This window comes from Chrysemys picta, chromosome 6 (genome assembly GCF_011386835.1).
Source record: "Chrysemys picta bellii isolate R12L10 chromosome 6, ASM1138683v2, whole genome shotgun sequence".
Classification (NCBI taxonomy): domain Eukaryota; kingdom Metazoa; phylum Chordata; order Testudines; family Emydidae; genus Chrysemys; species Chrysemys picta.
The window spans coordinates 44,707,085-44,725,479 of record NC_088796.1 but is presented as its reverse complement, the minus strand read 5'-3'; the positions used below and the strand labels follow the sequence as shown (position 1 = coordinate 44,725,479).

The following is an 18,395-nucleotide window of genomic DNA, read 5'->3' as shown; positions in this document are numbered from 1 at the left end:
CTTGCCCCATAGGCACCAGGCAGTAGATGTTACGCAGCGGATCTGTGTGTACAAGTGATCGCACCCCTTCCAAGCAATGAGTGCTAGACGATCGGGCTGATGTGTAATAACAAAAAGGCAAATCCTAGACCTGGTGTTAGTCTTCTAAAAAAACACATTTCACAGTCACCACCCATAAAAACTTCCACATCAAAGGAAATACATTTTTTTTAACTTTTAAGGTTGGTTCTTTCATATTCAGTCGTCCCCCTTCTGTTAGCAAAGATTCCATTTTTCTGGTCTCAGTTAGGTATTTTGTTATAATGCAAGGATTTCTAACTGGTGCAATAACTGTAGATCATGGTTATCTTGGACTGGAGTTAAAGTTCAAAAATTAAACAAGCCACTAGATCCTTCCTTTAGTTTTCCTACCTTCCCCAAACATTCAAGTCTTGTGTTATTTCTCCTCTTAAGTTTCGCTAACCTTGCTATTTCTAAAGCACATGTTGTTATGGTATTTGGGTAGCAATAGGAGGCAAACCTTTGCTCTCTTTTCATGAAATTAAGATACATAATGTAAGGGTCTTTGAAGTTTTTCACTTCTTGGGCTGCTGTTTGTAATATTCAGGGTTGAGAATTCCTCCTTCACTATCAGTACAGCTTCAGCCCTCAAGACTTTGCTCAATCTCCTTTTTGGTTACTTCTCCCTTTCCTCTTCATTAGCTGTTTTTATGGCTCAAGTGTTCAATGTCACAATACAGGGTAACTGCACCTGTATTCCTCCTCTGGGGAGCAAGAGCACCCATTGTAGCCTCCTGGCTGCAGACTGCACAGCTCTCTGCTTATACTATGAATTCTCCAGCAAAGTCAGCCTGCTTTGCTTTGCGTTTCTCCTCAAAGATAGTAAACAATGTTATTGTCACAGTTAAGTTACCCTCAGCTCTTTTTAATCAAGTACAGTTATTCTTAAGATACAGTAACTCCTCACTTAATGTTGTAGTTACGTTCCTGAAAAATGCAACTTTAAGTGAAACGATGTTAAACGAATCCAATTTTCCCATAAGATTCAATGTAAATGGGGGGGGGGGGGGTTAGGTTCCAAGGAAATTTTTTGGGGGCAGACAAAAGGCATTATATACTGTACAGTATTGTACTGTGCTGTGGTGGGGAGGTGCCCCTGGCTTACCCCACACAGGCACAGCCCGCTGCAAACAATGAGGCAGGCAGGGACGCTAAGAAGCACCTTGCGCAGCAGCAGCTTCCTCCTCAGAAAAACAGGTGATGACTTTGTCGGGGGATGCTCCAGGCCTGCCTCTTCCCACCCCAATTCCACCTCCTCCTTGGAGCACACTGTGTCCCCGCTCCTCCCCCTTCCTCCCAGTGCTTCCCTGCCGCCAAACAGCTGCTTAGCAGCGCTTAGGGCTTTCTGCGAGGGAGGGGGAGGAGTGGAGATGCGACGCTCCTCCCCCTCCCACCAGTGGTGGATTTAGAGTTAGTGGGGCCCTGTGCTCAGCTTCATTTTTGGGGCCCCCCGTGGGGGGAGCATTCTCTCTCATCTCCCCCCTCTCCCTGTTTTTCATTCTTTTTTCTCCATTCTCCTCCTGGGCTCAGGGCTAGGGGTGCAGGGTCTGGGAGGGTGTTAGGGTGTGGGAGGGCGCTCCGGGGGGGGGGGGGGGGATGCAGGTCTGGGAGGGAGTTAGGGTGCGGGAGGGCGCTCAGGGCTGGGGCAGGCAGGAGGTGCAGAGCACTTACCTGGGGCAGCTCCTGTTTGGTGCAGGGGGTGTGCAGGTGGCTCTGTGCAGCGCGGCATCACCCCCATGGCTGTGATTCTGGGAGCCGCAATTCTGGGTGCTACCCCTTCTCCTCGCCCCCCCCCCCCCCAAGCAGGCAGGGCCACCCGGTATGCAGGGGCTTTAGGGGTTGCAGGGCCCTAGGCTAAGGGGGGGGCCGGGGCTCTGGCCTGCAGCTCTAAAGCCCCTTTCGGAATGCGGCCCTGCGAGCACGGGCCAGAGGACTCAGGAGGAGCAGGGGCAGCCGCGCAGCCAGCGGCCGGAGAGAAGCAGCGCTTTACCCTTCAAAGCCAGCCGGAGAGAAGCAGTACTTTGAAGGGGAAAGCGCTGCTTCTCTCCGGCCGCTGGCTGCGCGGCTGCCCCTGCTCCTCCTGAGTCCTCTGGCCCGTGCTCGCAGGGCCGCATTCCGAAAGGGGCTTTAGAGCTGCAGGTCAGGGCCCAGGGCCCTGCAGCCCCTAAAGCCTTTCCGTTCCGGGTGGCCTTACCTGCCGGGGAGGGAGCAGCTTCCCCGCTCGTTCGTTCGCTCCCTCCCTCCCAGAAAGTCCTAAGCTCAGTTTGACGGTGGGTGAAGCGCTGGGAGGGAGGAGGTGGAGAAGAGGAACTTGGGCAATGCTCCCTTGTAAAGTCAGCCAGACGTGTTATAAGGGAGAATTGCACAATTTTAAACGAGCATGTTCCCTAATGGAGCAGCAACGTAACTTCGAAACAACGTTAAGCGGGAGGATGTTAAGTGAGGAGTTACCGTATAAGTATTACAAGAAAAAGATATTAAAAATAATAAAAGAGCCTACCCTTATGCTAGTAAGCTTACCAGAGATCACTCCCTCACTCCAGCAAGGGCTCTGGTTGATGATTAGTCCTTTGAATCCCACAGAAGAATTTTCCCTGTGGTCACAAGTTCATCACAGCTTCAGCTCAGAACAAGCACATAAAGTCATGAATAGGTGAGTCCCTCCTTTATCCAGCTTTGGTCTTTGAAGAGACTGTGAATAGGTAATGCATTTCCTTCTCAGAGTGAAGCTTCAAAAGGCTAAGTTCCTGCATACCCCAAGTAGGTGCATTTGCATATCCTGTAAAAAGTTATATACAATCCCACAACACTGACAGCTTAAATCACAATTTTCATGTTCTGAACACAATTTTATCTACTATTTTACCTGCTATTGGTAAAGTGCTTTGAGATCTATGGATGAAAAATAAGAGCTAGTTGTTGGTAGTAATGCTGAAGGTTATAGATTAAAGTGATGATGATGATTCCCCCCCCCCCCCTCAGTTTTATTGTGTACATTTTATAACTTTATATACAATATATTTAACAATGTAGCCTTTTCCACCTGTTTTGTATGTCTCTTTCACATCTAGGTGGTGGTGGTGGGTTTTAAGTGTAACCACAAACTAATGAGGGGAGACTGCTTGGTCAGGTGTGTCTTGTGGCAGAGTTTCTACTGAGCAGGTGGATAAAGATTGTTGATTATTTATTTAAGATAAAAAACCCTCAATTTTTAATCAGATTTTATTTAAATTAAATACATTTTTCTTTTTTGACAATAAACATGAGAATTTAATTTGAAATTTACAACCAATGTTATGGCCTACAGTTATAATCTATTAAAATTTAAATTAAATACAAAAAAATTAAGCAATACCTCTTGGTTGCCATTTTTTCAAAAAAGTCAAACCCCTGAACTGCCCATTCTGAGAGTGCTTTGAACATGGCTGAACTGCGCCATGTTCAAACCAATGTCAGACTGCATGGAGGAGGAATGCTTGCGATCTCTCAGTCCTCATAGTGATGAATGTAAACAGCACATCTATATTCATGCTATGATTTCAAAACCAAGGCACTAAGGCCACCTGCAAAAAGGAAGTTTGAAATTAAGCAGAGACTTCCCCTACATTTTTTCATGGAACCCTGCTTTTGGGCTCTGCTAACTAGTGCTGACTGGTGGAATAAAATAGTGTTATTAACCTGGGATGATGAGCAGTGGCTGCAGAACTTCAGGATGTGAAAATCCACTTTCCTAGAAATCTGTGCAGAACTCAGACTGGTTCAGTGGAACACCTACCTGAAAGCTGCCCTCAATATTGAGAAGCATGTGGCCATAGCTATGTGAGAGCTTGCCCTCCTCACTCCACCCCCGATTGCTACTGGTCATTAGCTAACCCATCAGAGATGGTAGTTCAACAATTAGGACTGTTATGAAGGTGTGCGCTGCTGTCTAGAGCCAGAGGTTCTCAAACTGTGGTCCATGGACACAGCTCCATTCATGTGATCCGTGGATAGTTCCCTCTAAGATGCGCGCCTGAGCGGCCACGCATGAGAGAATGAAGGGCTGCCCACCTAATTAGAGGAGCTGTGCAGGTGTGGCTCCACTAATTAGGTGCCTGGATCCTGGAGAAGAGGCACATGTAAGGTGAGTTGGTGGCCTTGGAGGGAATAGGGGGTAAGGAGCAGTGGGGAGAGGTGGGGGAGATAGGAGGTAGGTGGTGGGGGCAGTGGGGTGAGAAGAGGAGGTGGGAGGAATTTTTGGGACCTGCAGGGCTGTGGTGGCCAGAGAAAGAGGCAACTTTCCCCAGCTCCAGGGCTGCAGCTGCCGGGGAAGAGACTCCCCCCCCCCTCCCCAGCTCCAACTCTGGGGCTGACACAGCGGGTAAGAGAGGGAGAGAGACCCCCTCCCCTTTCCCAGCCCCAGCTTGGTAGCTGCTGCTGAGGAGAGGACAAGACTGCTCTCCCAAAACTACAGTAACTCCTCGCTTAACATTGTAGCTATGTTCCTGAAAAATGCAACTTTAAGCGAAACAATGTTAAGTGAATCCAATTTCCCCATAAGAATTAATGTAAATGGGAGGGTTAGGTTCCAGGGAAATTTTGTTCACCAGACAAAAAACTATATATTATATAGACCCACACACACAGTATACGTTTTAAACAAACAGTTTAATACAGTTCACAGCTATGATAATTGTGAAGCTTGGTTGAGGTGGTGAAGTTAGAGGGTGGAAGAGGGAGGGATATTTCCCAGGGAATGCCTTGCTGCTAAATGAGGAACTCAGCTGAGCCCTCAAGGGTTAACACATTGTTGTTAATGTAGCCTCTCACACAAGGCAGCAGGAACAGGAGGGAGGGGAGACAGCATAGCAGACAGAGACAGACACCTTGTGTGTGGGAGAGAGAGATGCACACTGCCTCTTAAGTGCATTGTCTTTTTAAGTGGATCAAGAATTTGAGACAGCAGCTGCTGCCCCAAGCTCTCTGTCTCTCTCGATCCGTGTCCCCTCCCTGCTCTATATGGAGAAGGGGTAAGCGGGGTGCAGGAGTGGGGGTAGGGGGACACCCTGACATTAGCCACCTCCTTCCCCCACTGCACAGCAAGCAGGAGTCTCTGGGAGCAGCTCCAAGGCAGAGGGCAGGAGCAGCACATGGCAGTGGGAGTTGGGGGGGGGAACGATGACAGCTGAACTGCCTTGATAGCTTGCTGTGCAGCTGCAGCACAGGGAACTTAGGGGAGGGGGAGCTAATCGGGGGCTGCCTGTCCACCCTGGTTACAAGCCCCTACCAGCTAGCTGCAACCTGCTTCTCTTCCTGCAAGCAGTGGACAAAGCAGGTGGCTGCCAAACGACATTAGAAGGGAGCATTGCACAACTTTAAATGTGCATGTTCCCTAATTGATCAGCAACTAAACAACTTAACTGGGAGGACTTTAAGTGAGGAGTTACTGTACTGTTAAAACTTAATGGAAATCACTTGTCCGGAGAAGTGATTTCCATTACGTTTGGGGAGAGGCATGGAAACCATTAAGGCCAGTTCTTTATCTGTTATAGTTCTGGCTCTTCAAAGTACTCCCGTTGACTCTTAAGTAGCAAGCAGCACTGGGTTTGGTGTGGGTGCTGCTAGGTGTTTTGTAGGATAAAGACCTTATTTGCAAGCTCTTTGAAGCAGGGATCTGTCTACAAACTCCAAGCCATGTGTTAATGTGCTCCAAGGCTTATAAAAACTCAATGAGTCCACTGTGAGTTTTTGAGTTGGTGACCCACACAATGTGAAACCAGGAGAACTTTGCCTCTTTCTGCAGGGCTCTGTTGCATTTGCACAGCCTGGATCCTAAACACTAATTTAAAATACCCATAACCAACCACTTGATGTTTTACTTCTCTTTGTATTTTCAGTGTTGTCGTTTGTTTGTGGTTTTGTGGTTTTATTACTTATTTTTACTGTTGTGTGTGAAATATTAATCAAATTTAGAGTGGACATCTCAGTGAAGTTGCATAAGCCTGAGTGAATGCTTTTTACTCTCCTTTCCAGTATCAGAAAATATTGTATTAATATTGCAATGAGAGCATGACTATTTCTAGTTGACTCAGAGATTTGTATAGTATCTTAAAGCTGAGCTATGTGTGCAAATAATATGCATGCAAGACGGATAGTTTTGTGAACTGCAAAAGTCTGTAGCATCTTAGTATTTTGGCAGATGTTTCATTTTTTTGAGAGCAGCTTTCCCTGAAGATTTAGTGGTCTATGGTAAGAGTAGGTTATTTAATTGGGCCTTTGGTGTTTTATTTTTATTCACATTTAATCCAGAAGTGAAACATGTTTCTTTAAATTGGTACCCTACTACACTACATGCATAGTTTTGGTCACTTTTTTCAGATGTGTATGCGTGGTTTTCATTGGATGCAATTCAGCTAACCTACCAATAGTGTATTTATTGGTCATCATTGTCCCGTGGAAAGATATACTGACTGTACCAGACCCTAGTGCTTTTTCAAAAAATGTAACAGTTGTCAGTCCAGTAAGTAGGATAGTAGTCAACCCCCAGAAATGGATTTGTGGTTGAAAACGGGTTATTTTCAAAAGAAAACAACAAATAATCAAACCAGTGACGGTGAGATCAGTGAAAAGTTCAAAATCGTACATGAGAGTACAGCAAGTGAACATACATCTGCAAAGGAAATTTTGAGTGCAGACCCGGGTTTACCAGGAACCAGTATGAGTACCAATAATGAAAATACACTGAAACACCAATAAACGGTAAGACAATACCACTCAAGCTATATTAATTTAGACTTTATAGGGACCAGTGAACAAGATGAACCAAGGCCACAATGTGTGTTATGCTACGGAGCGCTGGCTAATGAAAGCCTGTAGCCTGCAAACCTCCTGCGCTATTTGACTACAAATCATGCTTTCAAAGATGAATTTTTTCAGCGCTAACTGAATGAGTTGAAACAAGGGAAAGTAACAATGTTTGCTCATGCAACAGTAAATGTAAAGGCTCTGGAAGTTTCATATCATGCAAGCCTTCGAATCCCCAAAGCGGGGAAGCCTCACACTATTGGGGAAGAACTTATTCTGCCCGCAGCTAAAGAACTTGCATTAGTAATGTGTGGAGAGAAGACGGCAAAGCAGTTAGATTGTGTGCCTCTTTCAAATGACACTCTGTCACGCAGAATTCAAGATCATAGCATCACAGAATATCAGGGTTGGATGGGACCGAAGGAGGTCATCTAGTCCAAACCCCTGCTCAAAGCAGGACCAATCCCCAGACAGATTTTTACCCCAGTTCCCTAAATGGCCCCCTCAAGAATTGAACTTACATCCCTGGATTTAGCAAGCCAATGCTCAAACCACTGATGTTAAAGACATTCTTGTGAAACGTGTGAACAACAGTAGGTATTTTGCATTGCAATTGGATGAGACGACTGATATCACTGACATTGCAGATCTTGCATACATCAGGTATTAGTGGGAATGGAAAGTACTGGAAGATGTTTTGTTTTGTCATTCAATACCAAGAAGAACAACCGCCGAACAACTTTTCCAGTTACTAGATGAGTTTGTGAAGGAACGCAGTATTGATTGGAAACGTTGGGTTGGAGTATGTACTGACAGTGCATGAGCAATGACGGGAAGACACAGTGGGATAATGGTTCATATCTGCGAAGTGGCACCTAATGCCACATGGGTACACTATAGCATTCATTGAGAGGCACTAGTTGCCAAGAAAATGCCAGGGGAAATGAAGGGTGTTTTGGAAACTGTTAATTTAATAAAAGCTAGATCTATAAATTTCAAATTTTTAGTGTACTGTGCAATGAAATGGGTAGTGCTTATGTACAACTTCTTCATACAGAAGAACGGTGGTTGTCAAGAGGCAAAGTACTTGTTTGTTTGAGCTACATTCAGAAGTACAGCTATTTCTAACAGACCATCCATTTCAATTCAAAATTGTTTTGAAGATTCATCCTGGCTCTCGTGATTGGCTTACCTCTCCGATGTATTTACATGCCTAAATGAGTTGAACTCTGGGTTGCAGGGAGTTTCAGTGATTATATTAGATGTGCGAGACTAAATCAATGCAGTGATCAAGATACTTGACTTATTTGCTAGTCACGTAAAAAAGGATGATTTCAACGCATTTCTAACATTGGAAGGTTTTCTGTCTGAAAATGAACTGGTGCTTGACCAAAAAAAAAAAAAAAAAAAAAATGAAATTGAAGAACAACTTGTTGCCTTGAAGCAACAGTTTGAAGATTATTTTTCAGTAGAAGCTGAACCAAAGAACTGGATATGTAATCCTTTTTTGGAATTGAAATCAGTGAACTGCCTTCTGGTTTGTCCGAAAAGGCACAAGAGTGCTTGTTGGAGCTTTCTTGCAATGAAACATTACAGTCAGAATTTAAGACATTCCGTAATTAAGTTCAGTTCTTTGAATCCAAAAGACTACCCAGAACTTGCAGACAAAGCAGTGCGTTTTCTGATGCCATTTGCTACTACGTACCTGTGTGAGACAGGATTTTCATCACTTACTTCCCTCCAGTCCAAGTACAGAAGCAGGAGAAATGCTGAACCTGACCTAAGGCTAAAGCTGACAAACATTACACCCGACTTCCCTGAACTTTGCTCACAAAACCAGACACATCCATCTCATTAGAAAGGAAAGACTACTGATATTAAAATGAGTTGTGTGCTTTTATTTGTAGAACAAAAAAAGTTTTGTTAAGGGTTTTCTTTATATATAGCTTTTTAATCCAAAGCTCTTTACAATAGTTAGCTAATGGTACAAACAACATTTGGAAAGATCGTTAAGTGGTCCGCCGAGACCTAAAGCAATTTTCAAATGGTCTGTGGAAAAAAAAAAAGGTTTGAGAACCACTGGAGAGACTTCTGTCCCCCTGGGTCAAAAGATTGGGAAATGTGCAGGAAATTAACAGGTTTTCACAGTTGGGTTTCCCAACTTGTATTAGGGTCAGTGATGGGACCCATGTTATTCTTTGCCTCCTGCATCTGGCCTTGAAGTTCATAAATGGAAAAGGGTACTTCCCCATGGTAGTGCAAGGCCTGGCTGATAACCATGGAAAGTTCCACAGTATATGTGTGGGGTATTCAGGAAGGGCCATGCCACCAGAAAGTCTGGACTTTCTGCAGTGACGAGTGGAACTTTTGTATCAATGGTTCTGTCATTCCATCACTCATTCTGGGTGACGCCTTTTACTGAACACTTTGCTAGAAGAAAGGAACTATGTATCTATACACTGAATCGTTGCAAAAATGACTGTAGACTGCACATTTGGAAGATGGAAAATAGATGGAAGATCCTGAGGCTGATGAGAAACATCTTTCTGTTATGATAGCTGTTTGCTGTGTTTTGCACAACTTTTGTGAGAAGGGAGAGAGCTTTGCAAATGGGTGGGAGCAAGTGCTGGGCACACTGGGTGAAGATTTTGAAAAGCCAAATGGAGACATTTACCAAATGATGCATCTACTCAGGGGCACTGAGGAAGGGGTGCATGGAGCTCATACTTTGAGTCCAGGTGCCATTGTAAAGTGTGTATGTGGTTTTTGTGTAAGCCATTTATTAGCATGTTTTTTCTTCTGTGGGTGTCTTGATACAAGAATTTAATCATAGTTAAGTGTATTGTTTTTAAGGCACTCAGTGTGAATATAGTGTTTATATTATGCCTGCATCACTGTTGTGACACTATGCTGCACACTTAAGTTAATGGTGCAGGACTCAGAACTGTGACTGTAAACACTTCTAGTACTTCAGTACCAATGAATACCAGTTTGAATGTTGTGAACAGTAAAAATTCATTTCAGAATTCATAAAGCTGTGCAAAGATAGAAAGTTTCAAGGTCCATATGATCCAAGAGGATTGTTTGACTCTCCATCCCTAGCTGTTTTCTGTGATGGGCTAGTCATTTCTCTCGCCCTTTTTCTCTCCTTTTCTTGATGGTGGTGCTATAGGGAAAAAGTGTGTATGTGGGTTGGGGAACCCAAACTGTTGAAATTGTAGCCTGTATGCTAACACTGATGTTGCTTTTCCCTCCTCACTTTGAGATTTTATTTTCCATAGGCTCTTCCCAGTCTTGGGTGAGATTGGAGATAAGATGTTTATACAATCTTTTTCCTCTGTGTAGGAGCCCCCACGTCTGAGAGGTGGGTGGCAGGAGAAGAGGAGAAGGGGGGATTTTCTGCCAGTGTGAGATAGGGGAACTAAATTTCAGATGGGTTGTGAGTGATAGGGTGCAAGTTAAAGAGGCTGCATCAGTGAGAACTAGTAAATGCATGTGTAGTTCTGCAGACTGTCCTTATGTTGGAGGATGTTATCCTGTGTTGTGTCCCCAAAAGACAGAATCCTCCTGTCCAGAAAGGCATGGCTTCCCCAGATCTGGTGCAGGAGTGAAAGGGAACCGCAAGCAATACGGGCAGTGCCAAGAGAGCTGCATTGCCATTCAATCTTTGTGCCAATTAGAGCACTATCTGTGCTTTTAAGTTTTCATATTGAACACCCGCAGATCAGCATAAGGTGTACTTCGGAATTAATAAAATTCTGTAGTACATCAAAGGGCATGTGTGTGAATGGTTAAGCGTCTTAAAATCTTTCTTTTTGGAAATGTTTAGCATAATTTTGGCAATTTGATTAACTCATGTTAGTGCAAATCTTTGATCATTAATGAAACCCTGAGTTAGAAACATGATTTTTGTGTGTGTGCATTTTCTTTTCTGTATTTGCTGCTAAAATAAACTGTTGGGAGGGATGGAAATAACTTATTCTCACGGTTTCTTCCTTTGAATATTTACTGTTGTGCATGTACTACATGTAAATACAAACCACTCTTCTAAAATGAGCCTGAGCAGCCTTAATTTTTTTCTACTTTTCACAAATCTATTTGAGCTGAGTGGCTATCTCCATAGCCTCCTTGAACTGTGGGAACCAGACTGAGTTCATCTTTGTAATAGTGCATTGATCATTTGGAAAAAGCCAAGATTAATATGTGCTCTTCAAGCAAATAAGTTAGGATAATTGTGTAATAACTATATCGGGATAGTAAGTTATTTTTTTGTCACGGTCCAAATTTCTTGGTCAAGGTATAGTCGAAGTCCGGACTCCGGAGTAGATGATGATAAAAAAACCCCCAATAATGATGATCATAAGTTAAAGATTTGGGGTCCATTCAAAAGCATTTGGCCTGTGATCCACCTATTGACTATCTCTGAACTATATGCTTCAGTAGGTGGCTGGCTACTAAGTCATCCACTGGACTTATCTAGCATTCTACATCTCTACAAACTGTAAAATGACCACCGTCTCTTTCTGTTACACCATACATTAATCATGTATTACAGTATAGACATGGATAAGAGTAGGAAGTCAGACATGTCATTTTATAATGGCAGTGAAACAATTGTTACTTTCTTGAGATAATTACATGTCTGCAGTGATTGAAGATACCTGGCTTTTGTTCTTGTCTCTCACAGTACACCAGAAAGCATATAATTCTTCCCAGAAATGGATTCACTAAATGTAAGTGTTGTTCACAACTCTGTCTGAGGTCCAACACGCAGGCTCTGTCTTGCCCCGGGGGTGCTGAACCCTTGCTTTGCCCTGACCCCACCCCTTCCCCCAAACCTCCACCTCGCCTCTTCCCACCTCTAATCCGCCCCACCCCGCCTATTCCACACCTCTTTCCCACCCAGTTCCACCCCCTCCCCAAGCATGCCCTGTGCCCTCTCCTCCTCCTCCTCCTCCCAGCACCTCCTGCATGCCACAGAATAGCTGATCTGTGGTGGGAGGGAGGCACTGGGAGGAAGGGGGAGAGTTGATTGGGGGGGGGGAGGGGCTGCCGGCGGACAGGAGGTGCTGGGAGGGAGGGAAGCTTGGTTGCTCGTGGGTGTGATGCACCCCCTAATTTTTTCCTGTGGGTCCTCAAGCCCTGGAGCACCCACAGAGTTGGTGCCTATGGTCCAACACATCAAAATCTTTAGTATAGAACTATAACATCAGGGAAGAAAATAGTACACTTCAATATCTTAATCTTCCTGCTTGGAAGACTTTTTGGTCATGTCTACACTACAGAACTCAATTGTTTGTGCTTCAAATAGTGCAAAACCGTTGACTGAAATACAAACAATGGAATGCATCCACAGCTGGCTAACCTCAGTCAGTGTAAGGCTTGATCTTCGCTTAAAAGTTATACCTGTATATCTACATCCATCAAGGATGGGCAAAAAACCACATCCTTGACAGACCTAGCTGAGTGCATCTTTCGATGTAGCTAATGTTCAGGGAAGTGGTGTTCCTCCACCAGTAGAAAAACTCTTTCTTCTGTTGGTGTTGGCAGCGTCTACACTAGGGGGTGATGCCAGCATAGGCTCCACAGTGTAGAGAGAGCCACAGGCTTGCCCTTGTGCCCACACTAGTGCTTTCTTACACCTATTTAGGCAGGGTGATTCTTGTTTGACAGCTCCCTCAGCTGGTGAACATATTTAGTTCACTAGTTGGAAGTTCCCTTTTTGCCATACCTTCTATTGTTTTTTTCCTCGCCCCGTGGCTCTGCAGGCTGTCAGAAATCCCACTGTGGATAATACAGTGAAAATTACACTCTCGCCGTCTGCCTACTGTATTTAAAAGTTTCCTTTATTCCCGCTTTCCCCTCACGTAACTCCAGTAATTCCTCCAGCTCTTTGGCTGGCAAACTATTATTGGAAATTTTGCTCTTCACTACATCAGCTGGCAAGACACAGAAAGCTCTCTGAGTCTGTAGCAGGAGATGAATAGCCTAGTAACTTAACTCCTAATAGCCCTTCAGGTCTCGGCTGCCTCCTGCTTTCTCTAGGCCCTATTAGATTGGGAGAGACCAGGGAAGGGGAGAAGTTGGTAGCTAAGGGACTGAGTGCTTACTGTCAGTTCTGTTCCTTCTGCTTGCAGCCCCGGCTGATGGTGATGTTACTCTGGCAAACTACTCGCAGTTGTTGAAACATGAGTGGTTTGCAGATTGAGAAGTTGCAGAACCAGTGATCAGAAAATTACTAGAGTGTATGTGAATACTGTTGGACAGAGTGGGTATGTGACGGAGGACATTTTTTAGCTGGTGATCCAAAATTGGGTCACTGGATGAGGACTGCCCAAGTAGGCAGGATTCGGGAATAATGTAGGTTGTGCATGCGTGGCCTATGTATATGTGTGAGAAAATGTAGCTGTGGACATCTGGGGGATGGATAATAGGGTGCATGAGGAGGGTACAGCGGGAACTTTTAGTGACCTAAAATTGACACTGCACATAAATTGACACTTACACCAGCACATAATTGAGATTTGGGGCTTACCCCTAAAACGGGGGTTCTCAAACGGGGTTGGGACTTCTGAGGGGGTCACGAGGTTATTACATGGGGGCTCGCGAGCTGTCAGCCTCCACCCCAAACCCCGCTTTGCCTCCAGCATTTATAATAGTGTTAAATATATAAAAAAGTGTTTTTAATTTATAAGGGGAGGGGGGATCGTACTCAGAGGCTTGCTATGTGGAAGGGGTCACCAGTACAAAAGTTTGAGAACCACTGCCCTGAAACTTCAGGGATCAATTGTATCAGTTGTTTCTCTTCCTACTCTTCCCAGCAATCTGTACATGCACCTATGTATTGCAAGTTTCTTTTAATTGATTGGTGTACATTTCTCCATTTTAGATAAGGTTCTATTATACAACCATTTTCCCAATCTGAAAGGCTTCTAAGAAATATTCAATATTTTGTAATGCTGTTGAATTATAAAAGTTTCATATTTTGTTAAAAATTATTCTGTATCCTCTTTTCAAAGTCTAGTGCATAAATCAATATTTACTTCATTTACTGCATTTTTAATTCCTCATTGTGGTGTTTCTCTGCATTCAGAGAGCTAGCATGAAGCCTGTTTTTGTATGATCTCCAGTTGAAATTTGAGAAATGTAACTTTTTTTTTTCCTGCTGTTGTGCTAAAGCACAATGTTTTAACTTGAGCAGCAATCACTGCAATCCTGAGAAGTGGAGAGACTGTAAGAGGTTACTCTAGCCATTTATTTAGGGACTGGTGAAGTTTCACTTGGAACACTACATTCAAGTCTGGTTCCATAATTAAAATATATTATGGCGATAACATGGTAGAGGTTCCTCTTAACAGGACCCTCTTTACAGAGAGATTCAAAAAACTAGATTCTTGTAAAAACTAGATTTTTTTTCTTTTGTTTAAAAAAAACAAAACAAAACTGCATTTGAGAAAGAAGAGATCTCAGGTGGAATATAAGCAATTTTTCATCATGCTGCGGTCCACAGATCCATTACAAGGGTTACTTCAGCCTGCTTGCAGCTTGGGGGCAGAACTGAACCTGATGGTCACTGACAGCAGGGGAATGCCCTGCCCCTGAAGCAGCCTCCACAGCCAGTGGTGGAACCAGACCTCCCTGCTGCAGAGCTTTGCTGAGGAAAACTTCAACCTTTTATTTCAAATTTCTGATGGGTAGTTAGGCTGAGAATTTATCCATGTAAGTCCCAGCCATGTCCTAGGACCGCATTTGCCTTTTGGGGAAAAGGTCTCCTTCTCTCTGCTTCCTTTCTTAGCAGGCTTCAGGGAGAAAGCTAGGCTGAGAAAAGCCTAGAGGCAAAATGAAAGGTCTCTTCCCATTCCTCCCCCATCTGACCTCCTTTTGAATGTCTTGTTGAGGAGTTCAGATGGCTCTGTGGATAGGATGCAGTTTTCCCTCTCACCACAGGTTTTCGACAGCTTTTCTCTAAAGGGCTTTCCTATTATAAATCAGCTATCTGATAGAGCAGCTTTTAGCTCACGTCAGTCGAGTGTTATAAGATCATCAGGATGGAATGATGTGGTTTAGATGTAGGAATAGCAGATGTATTTAGGGATTTTCTTGGTTTTTACAAAAATGAAAACCAGCTTTACTGTGGAACTATCAGAGACTATATTTTTGCAAAGGAAGCTTCAGGTACTTTCTGTGCACTAGTGATCATTGTCCTGTCCTGAGTCTTTTTTTAGAGACATTGACTTAAATCATATCAGTAAAGAATTTTTTACCTGTTACTAATACATGAACATGTTAGAAATACAAATTCACTTTTCATGTTTACTTTATTCATTTCTCTCAGATTGAGCAATGAACTAAAAAAAGTGTAGAAACACCTCTGTTAGTTAAAATTTATAAAGTATATAGTTTCAAAATTGTAAATTTCAGGCTAAATTTACACTGTGTGTGTCCATTCCGTTAGCCCTTACATAATGCACCAATGCTGTTGTCTTATCCTGGATATGGTATGTGTAGGTTTTATTACCTATATACAAATGGATATTTATCTAGAGAAGAAATACATCAGTATCTTTTTGTGGTATTCTGTAAGTCTAATTAACTTTCTACTGAAATGAATGGAACACTTGGACTGTAAGGCCTGGTCTACACTACGACTTTAATTCGGATTTATCAGCTTTAATTCGAATTAACCCTGCAACCGTCCACACAACGACGCTATTTATTTCGATGTAAAGGGCCCTTTAAATCGATTTCTGTACTCCACCCCGACGAGCGGAGTAGCGCCAAAATCGATTTTAACATTTCGAATTAGGGATAGTGTGGCCGCAATTCGATGGTATTGGCCTCCGGGAGCTATCCCACAGTGCATCATTGTGACCGCTCTGGACAGCAATCTAAACTCGGATGCACTGGCCAGGTAAACAGGAAAAGCCCCGCGAACATTTGAATTTCATTTCCTGTTTGCCCGGCGTGGAGAGCACAGGTGACCACAGATAGCTCATCAGCACAGGTAACCATGCAGGCTGATAATCGAAAAAGAGCACCAGCATGGACGGTGAGGGAGGTACTGGATCTGATCGCTGTATGGGGAGAGGATTCAGTGCTTGCAGAACTTCGTTCTAAAAGACGAAATGCAAAAACTTTTGAAAAAATCTCCAAGGGCATGATGGAGAGAGGCCACAATAGGGACTCTGAGCAGTGCCGCGTGAAAGTCAAGGAGCTCAGACAAGCCTATCAAAAAACAAAGGAGGCAAACGGTCGCTCCGGGTCAGAGCCGCGGACATGCCGCTTCTACGCCGAGCTGCATGCAATTCTAGGGGGGGCTGCCACCACTACCCCACCTGTGATCGTGGATTCTGGGTCGGGGATAGTCTCATCAGCGACACCTGAGGATTCTGCCGATGGGGGAGAGGAGGAGGATGAGGAGGAGCTTGCAGAGAGCACACAGCACTCCGTTCTCCCCAACAGCCAGGATCTTTTTCTCACCCTGACTGAAGTACCCTCCCAAGCCTCCCAAGCCAGTACCCAAGACTCTGACCCCATGGAAGGGACCTCAGGTGAGTTTACCTTTTAAAATATAAAACTTGTTTTAAAAGCAAACGGTTTTTAATGATTACTTTGCCCTGAGGACTTGGGATGCATTCGCGGTCAGTTCAGCTACTGGAAAAGTCTGTTAACGTGTCTGGGGATGGAGCGGAAATCCTCCAGGGACATCTCCATGAAGCTCTCCTGGAGGTACTCCGAAAGCCTTGCCAGAAGGTTTCTTGGCAGTGCATCCTTATTCCCTCCTCCATGGTAGGACACTTGACCACGCCATGCTTGCAGCAAGTAATCTGGTATCATTGCCTGACAAAGCCTGGCAGCGTATGGTCCCGGTGTTTGCTGGCATTCAAGCAACATCCGTTCTTTATCTTGTTGTGTAATCCTCAGGAGAGTGATATCACTCCTGGTAACCTGGTTGAAATACGGGAACTTAATTAAGGGGACAGAGGTGGCCGTTCCTACTGGGCTGTTTGCCTGTGGCGGAAAATAAATCCTTCCCTGCAGTTAGCCAAGCGCAGATGGGAAATTGGGCCTGAGTTTTTCGCGTTTGGCTAGCAGGGATCTTCCCTGTTACCAGCCACGCGGTGGGGGGAGGGGTACCGTGATCATCCCAGAGAATTCATGGCGGGAGGGGGGCGGCGGCAGGGGGGGGGTGGTTAGTTTGGTGCCTGCAGGGATCTTCCCTGATACCAGCCACGCGGTGGGGGGGAGGGGTATAGCGATCATCCCAGAGAATTCATGGCGAGGGGGGGGTGGTTAGTTTGTTTTCTGGTGCTGCTGAATGTTAACAGAAAAACCGCAGCACTCTACAGGCTATGCTTGGTATGTGGGAAAGGAGGGCGCAGAAGCTGTAAGACAATGGCTTACCATGGCCGAATGCAAGCCGAATTCTGTTGCCCAGACCTGTGATCTCTAGCAGCAAAGCCACAGGCACTCAGCATTAAGAGGCAAAATGCGACCTTGCACAGAAATCACATGTGCTATGTAATGTGAATAGTGTTGGTCACCGTGAAAGAGTATAAGCATTGTTCTGCAAAATGTATCTTTTTAAACAATTCTCTCTTTTTTCCCCTCCCTACAGCAGCTGCAAATTCCTCAAGCCTCCCTCCTCCATCCCGAAGGTTATCACAGATAAGGCGTCGTAAGAAGAGAACGCGAGATGAGATGTTTTCTGAAATTATGGAATCCAGTCGCAGTGACAGAGCTCATCTGAATGAGTGGAAGGAAACAGTTTCAAAGTATAGGAAAGAAGCCAGTGAACGTGAGGACAGGAGGGACCAACATGAGGACAGGAGGGACGCTCGAGATGAGAGGTGGCGGCAGGAAGACCAGAGGAGGCAGGATGCAACGCTGGGGCTGCTGCGTGAGCAAACAGACATGCTTCGGCGGCTGGTGGAGCTTCAGGAACGGCTGCTGGAAAACAGACTGCCGCTTCAGCCCCTGTTCCACCCTCCCCATGTTCCGTATCCTCCTCACCCAGACGTGTAAGAACGCGGGGGGGGGAGGCTCCGTACACCTTCCCATTCCACCCCAGTAGACAGCCCAAGCAAAAGGCTGTCATTTTTTTAACCTTTTCTTTGTGGCTTTTTCCTTCCCAGCAATCCTCCTCCCAAATACCACCCGGGTTCCCTCCCTCTTTTTCTAATCTATTAATAAAGAATAAATGATTTTTAAATGATAGTGACTTTATTTGGTTTGAAAGAAAGCTGGGGGAAGGGGGAGGGTGGGTTCCTTACAGAAAATCCGTTAATAAAGGGGGCGGGTTTTCATGAAGGAGAAACAAACAGATATTTCACACTGTAGCCTGGCCAGTCATGAAACTGGTTTTTAAAGCTTCTCTGATGCACAGCGCTTCCTGGTGTGCTCTTCTAATCGCCCTGGTGTCTGGCTGCGCGTAATCAGCAGCCAGGTGATTTGCCTCAGCCTCCCACCCCGCCATAAAGGTCTCCCCCTTACTTTCACAGAGATTGTGGAGCACACAGCAAGCAGAAATAACAATGGGGAGATTTCTTTGG

The 18,395-nt window shown here is 44.7% G+C and overlaps 3 protein-coding genes across 4 annotated transcripts in view; 2 read left to right on the top strand and 1 right to left on the bottom strand.

Annotated features, from left to right (window-relative positions):
* Nucleotides 1-18,395, bottom strand: part of AP3B1 (adaptor related protein complex 3 subunit beta 1) — a 580,418-nt gene that overhangs the window by 336,827 nt on the left and 225,196 nt on the right. The gene's annotated exons all lie outside the window — the stretch shown is intronic.
* SCAMP1 (secretory carrier membrane protein 1) overlaps nt 1-18,395 on the top strand; it is a 72,049-nt gene that overhangs the window by 700 nt on the left and 52,954 nt on the right. Inside the window, exon 2 of one of the 2 annotated variants that reach the window (XM_042848653.2) lies at nt 11,531-11,576. The exons of the other annotated variant lie outside the window; for it this stretch is intronic. Within the exon in view, the coding sequence (XP_042704587.2) occupies nt 11,562-11,576 (15 nt within the window). The 5' untranslated portion in view covers nt 11,531-11,561. The remainder of the gene's footprint in view (nt 1-11,530; nt 11,577-18,395) is intronic. 2 annotated transcript variants of the gene reach the window in all.
* LOC135972355 (myb/SANT-like DNA-binding domain-containing protein 2) lies at nt 11,583-18,055 on the top strand. The gene is made up of 2 exons (XM_065550067.1): nt 11,583-16,394; nt 17,462-18,055. Exons 1-2 carry the CDS (start codon nt 15,854-15,856, stop codon nt 17,866-17,868), a joined length of 948 nt encoding a protein of 315 aa, XP_065406139.1. The 5' UTR covers nt 11,583-15,853; the 3' UTR covers nt 17,869-18,055.

Coding starts and splice junctions, on each gene's coding strand:
- LOC135972355 (XM_065550067.1), top strand. CDS start 15,854: ATGCAGGCTGATAATCGAAAAAGAGCACCAGCATGGACGGTGAGGGAG. Junction 16,395..17,461: donor CCCCATGGAAGGGACCTCAG/GTGAGTTTACCT, acceptor CCCTCCCTACAG/CAGCTGCAAATTCCTCAAGC.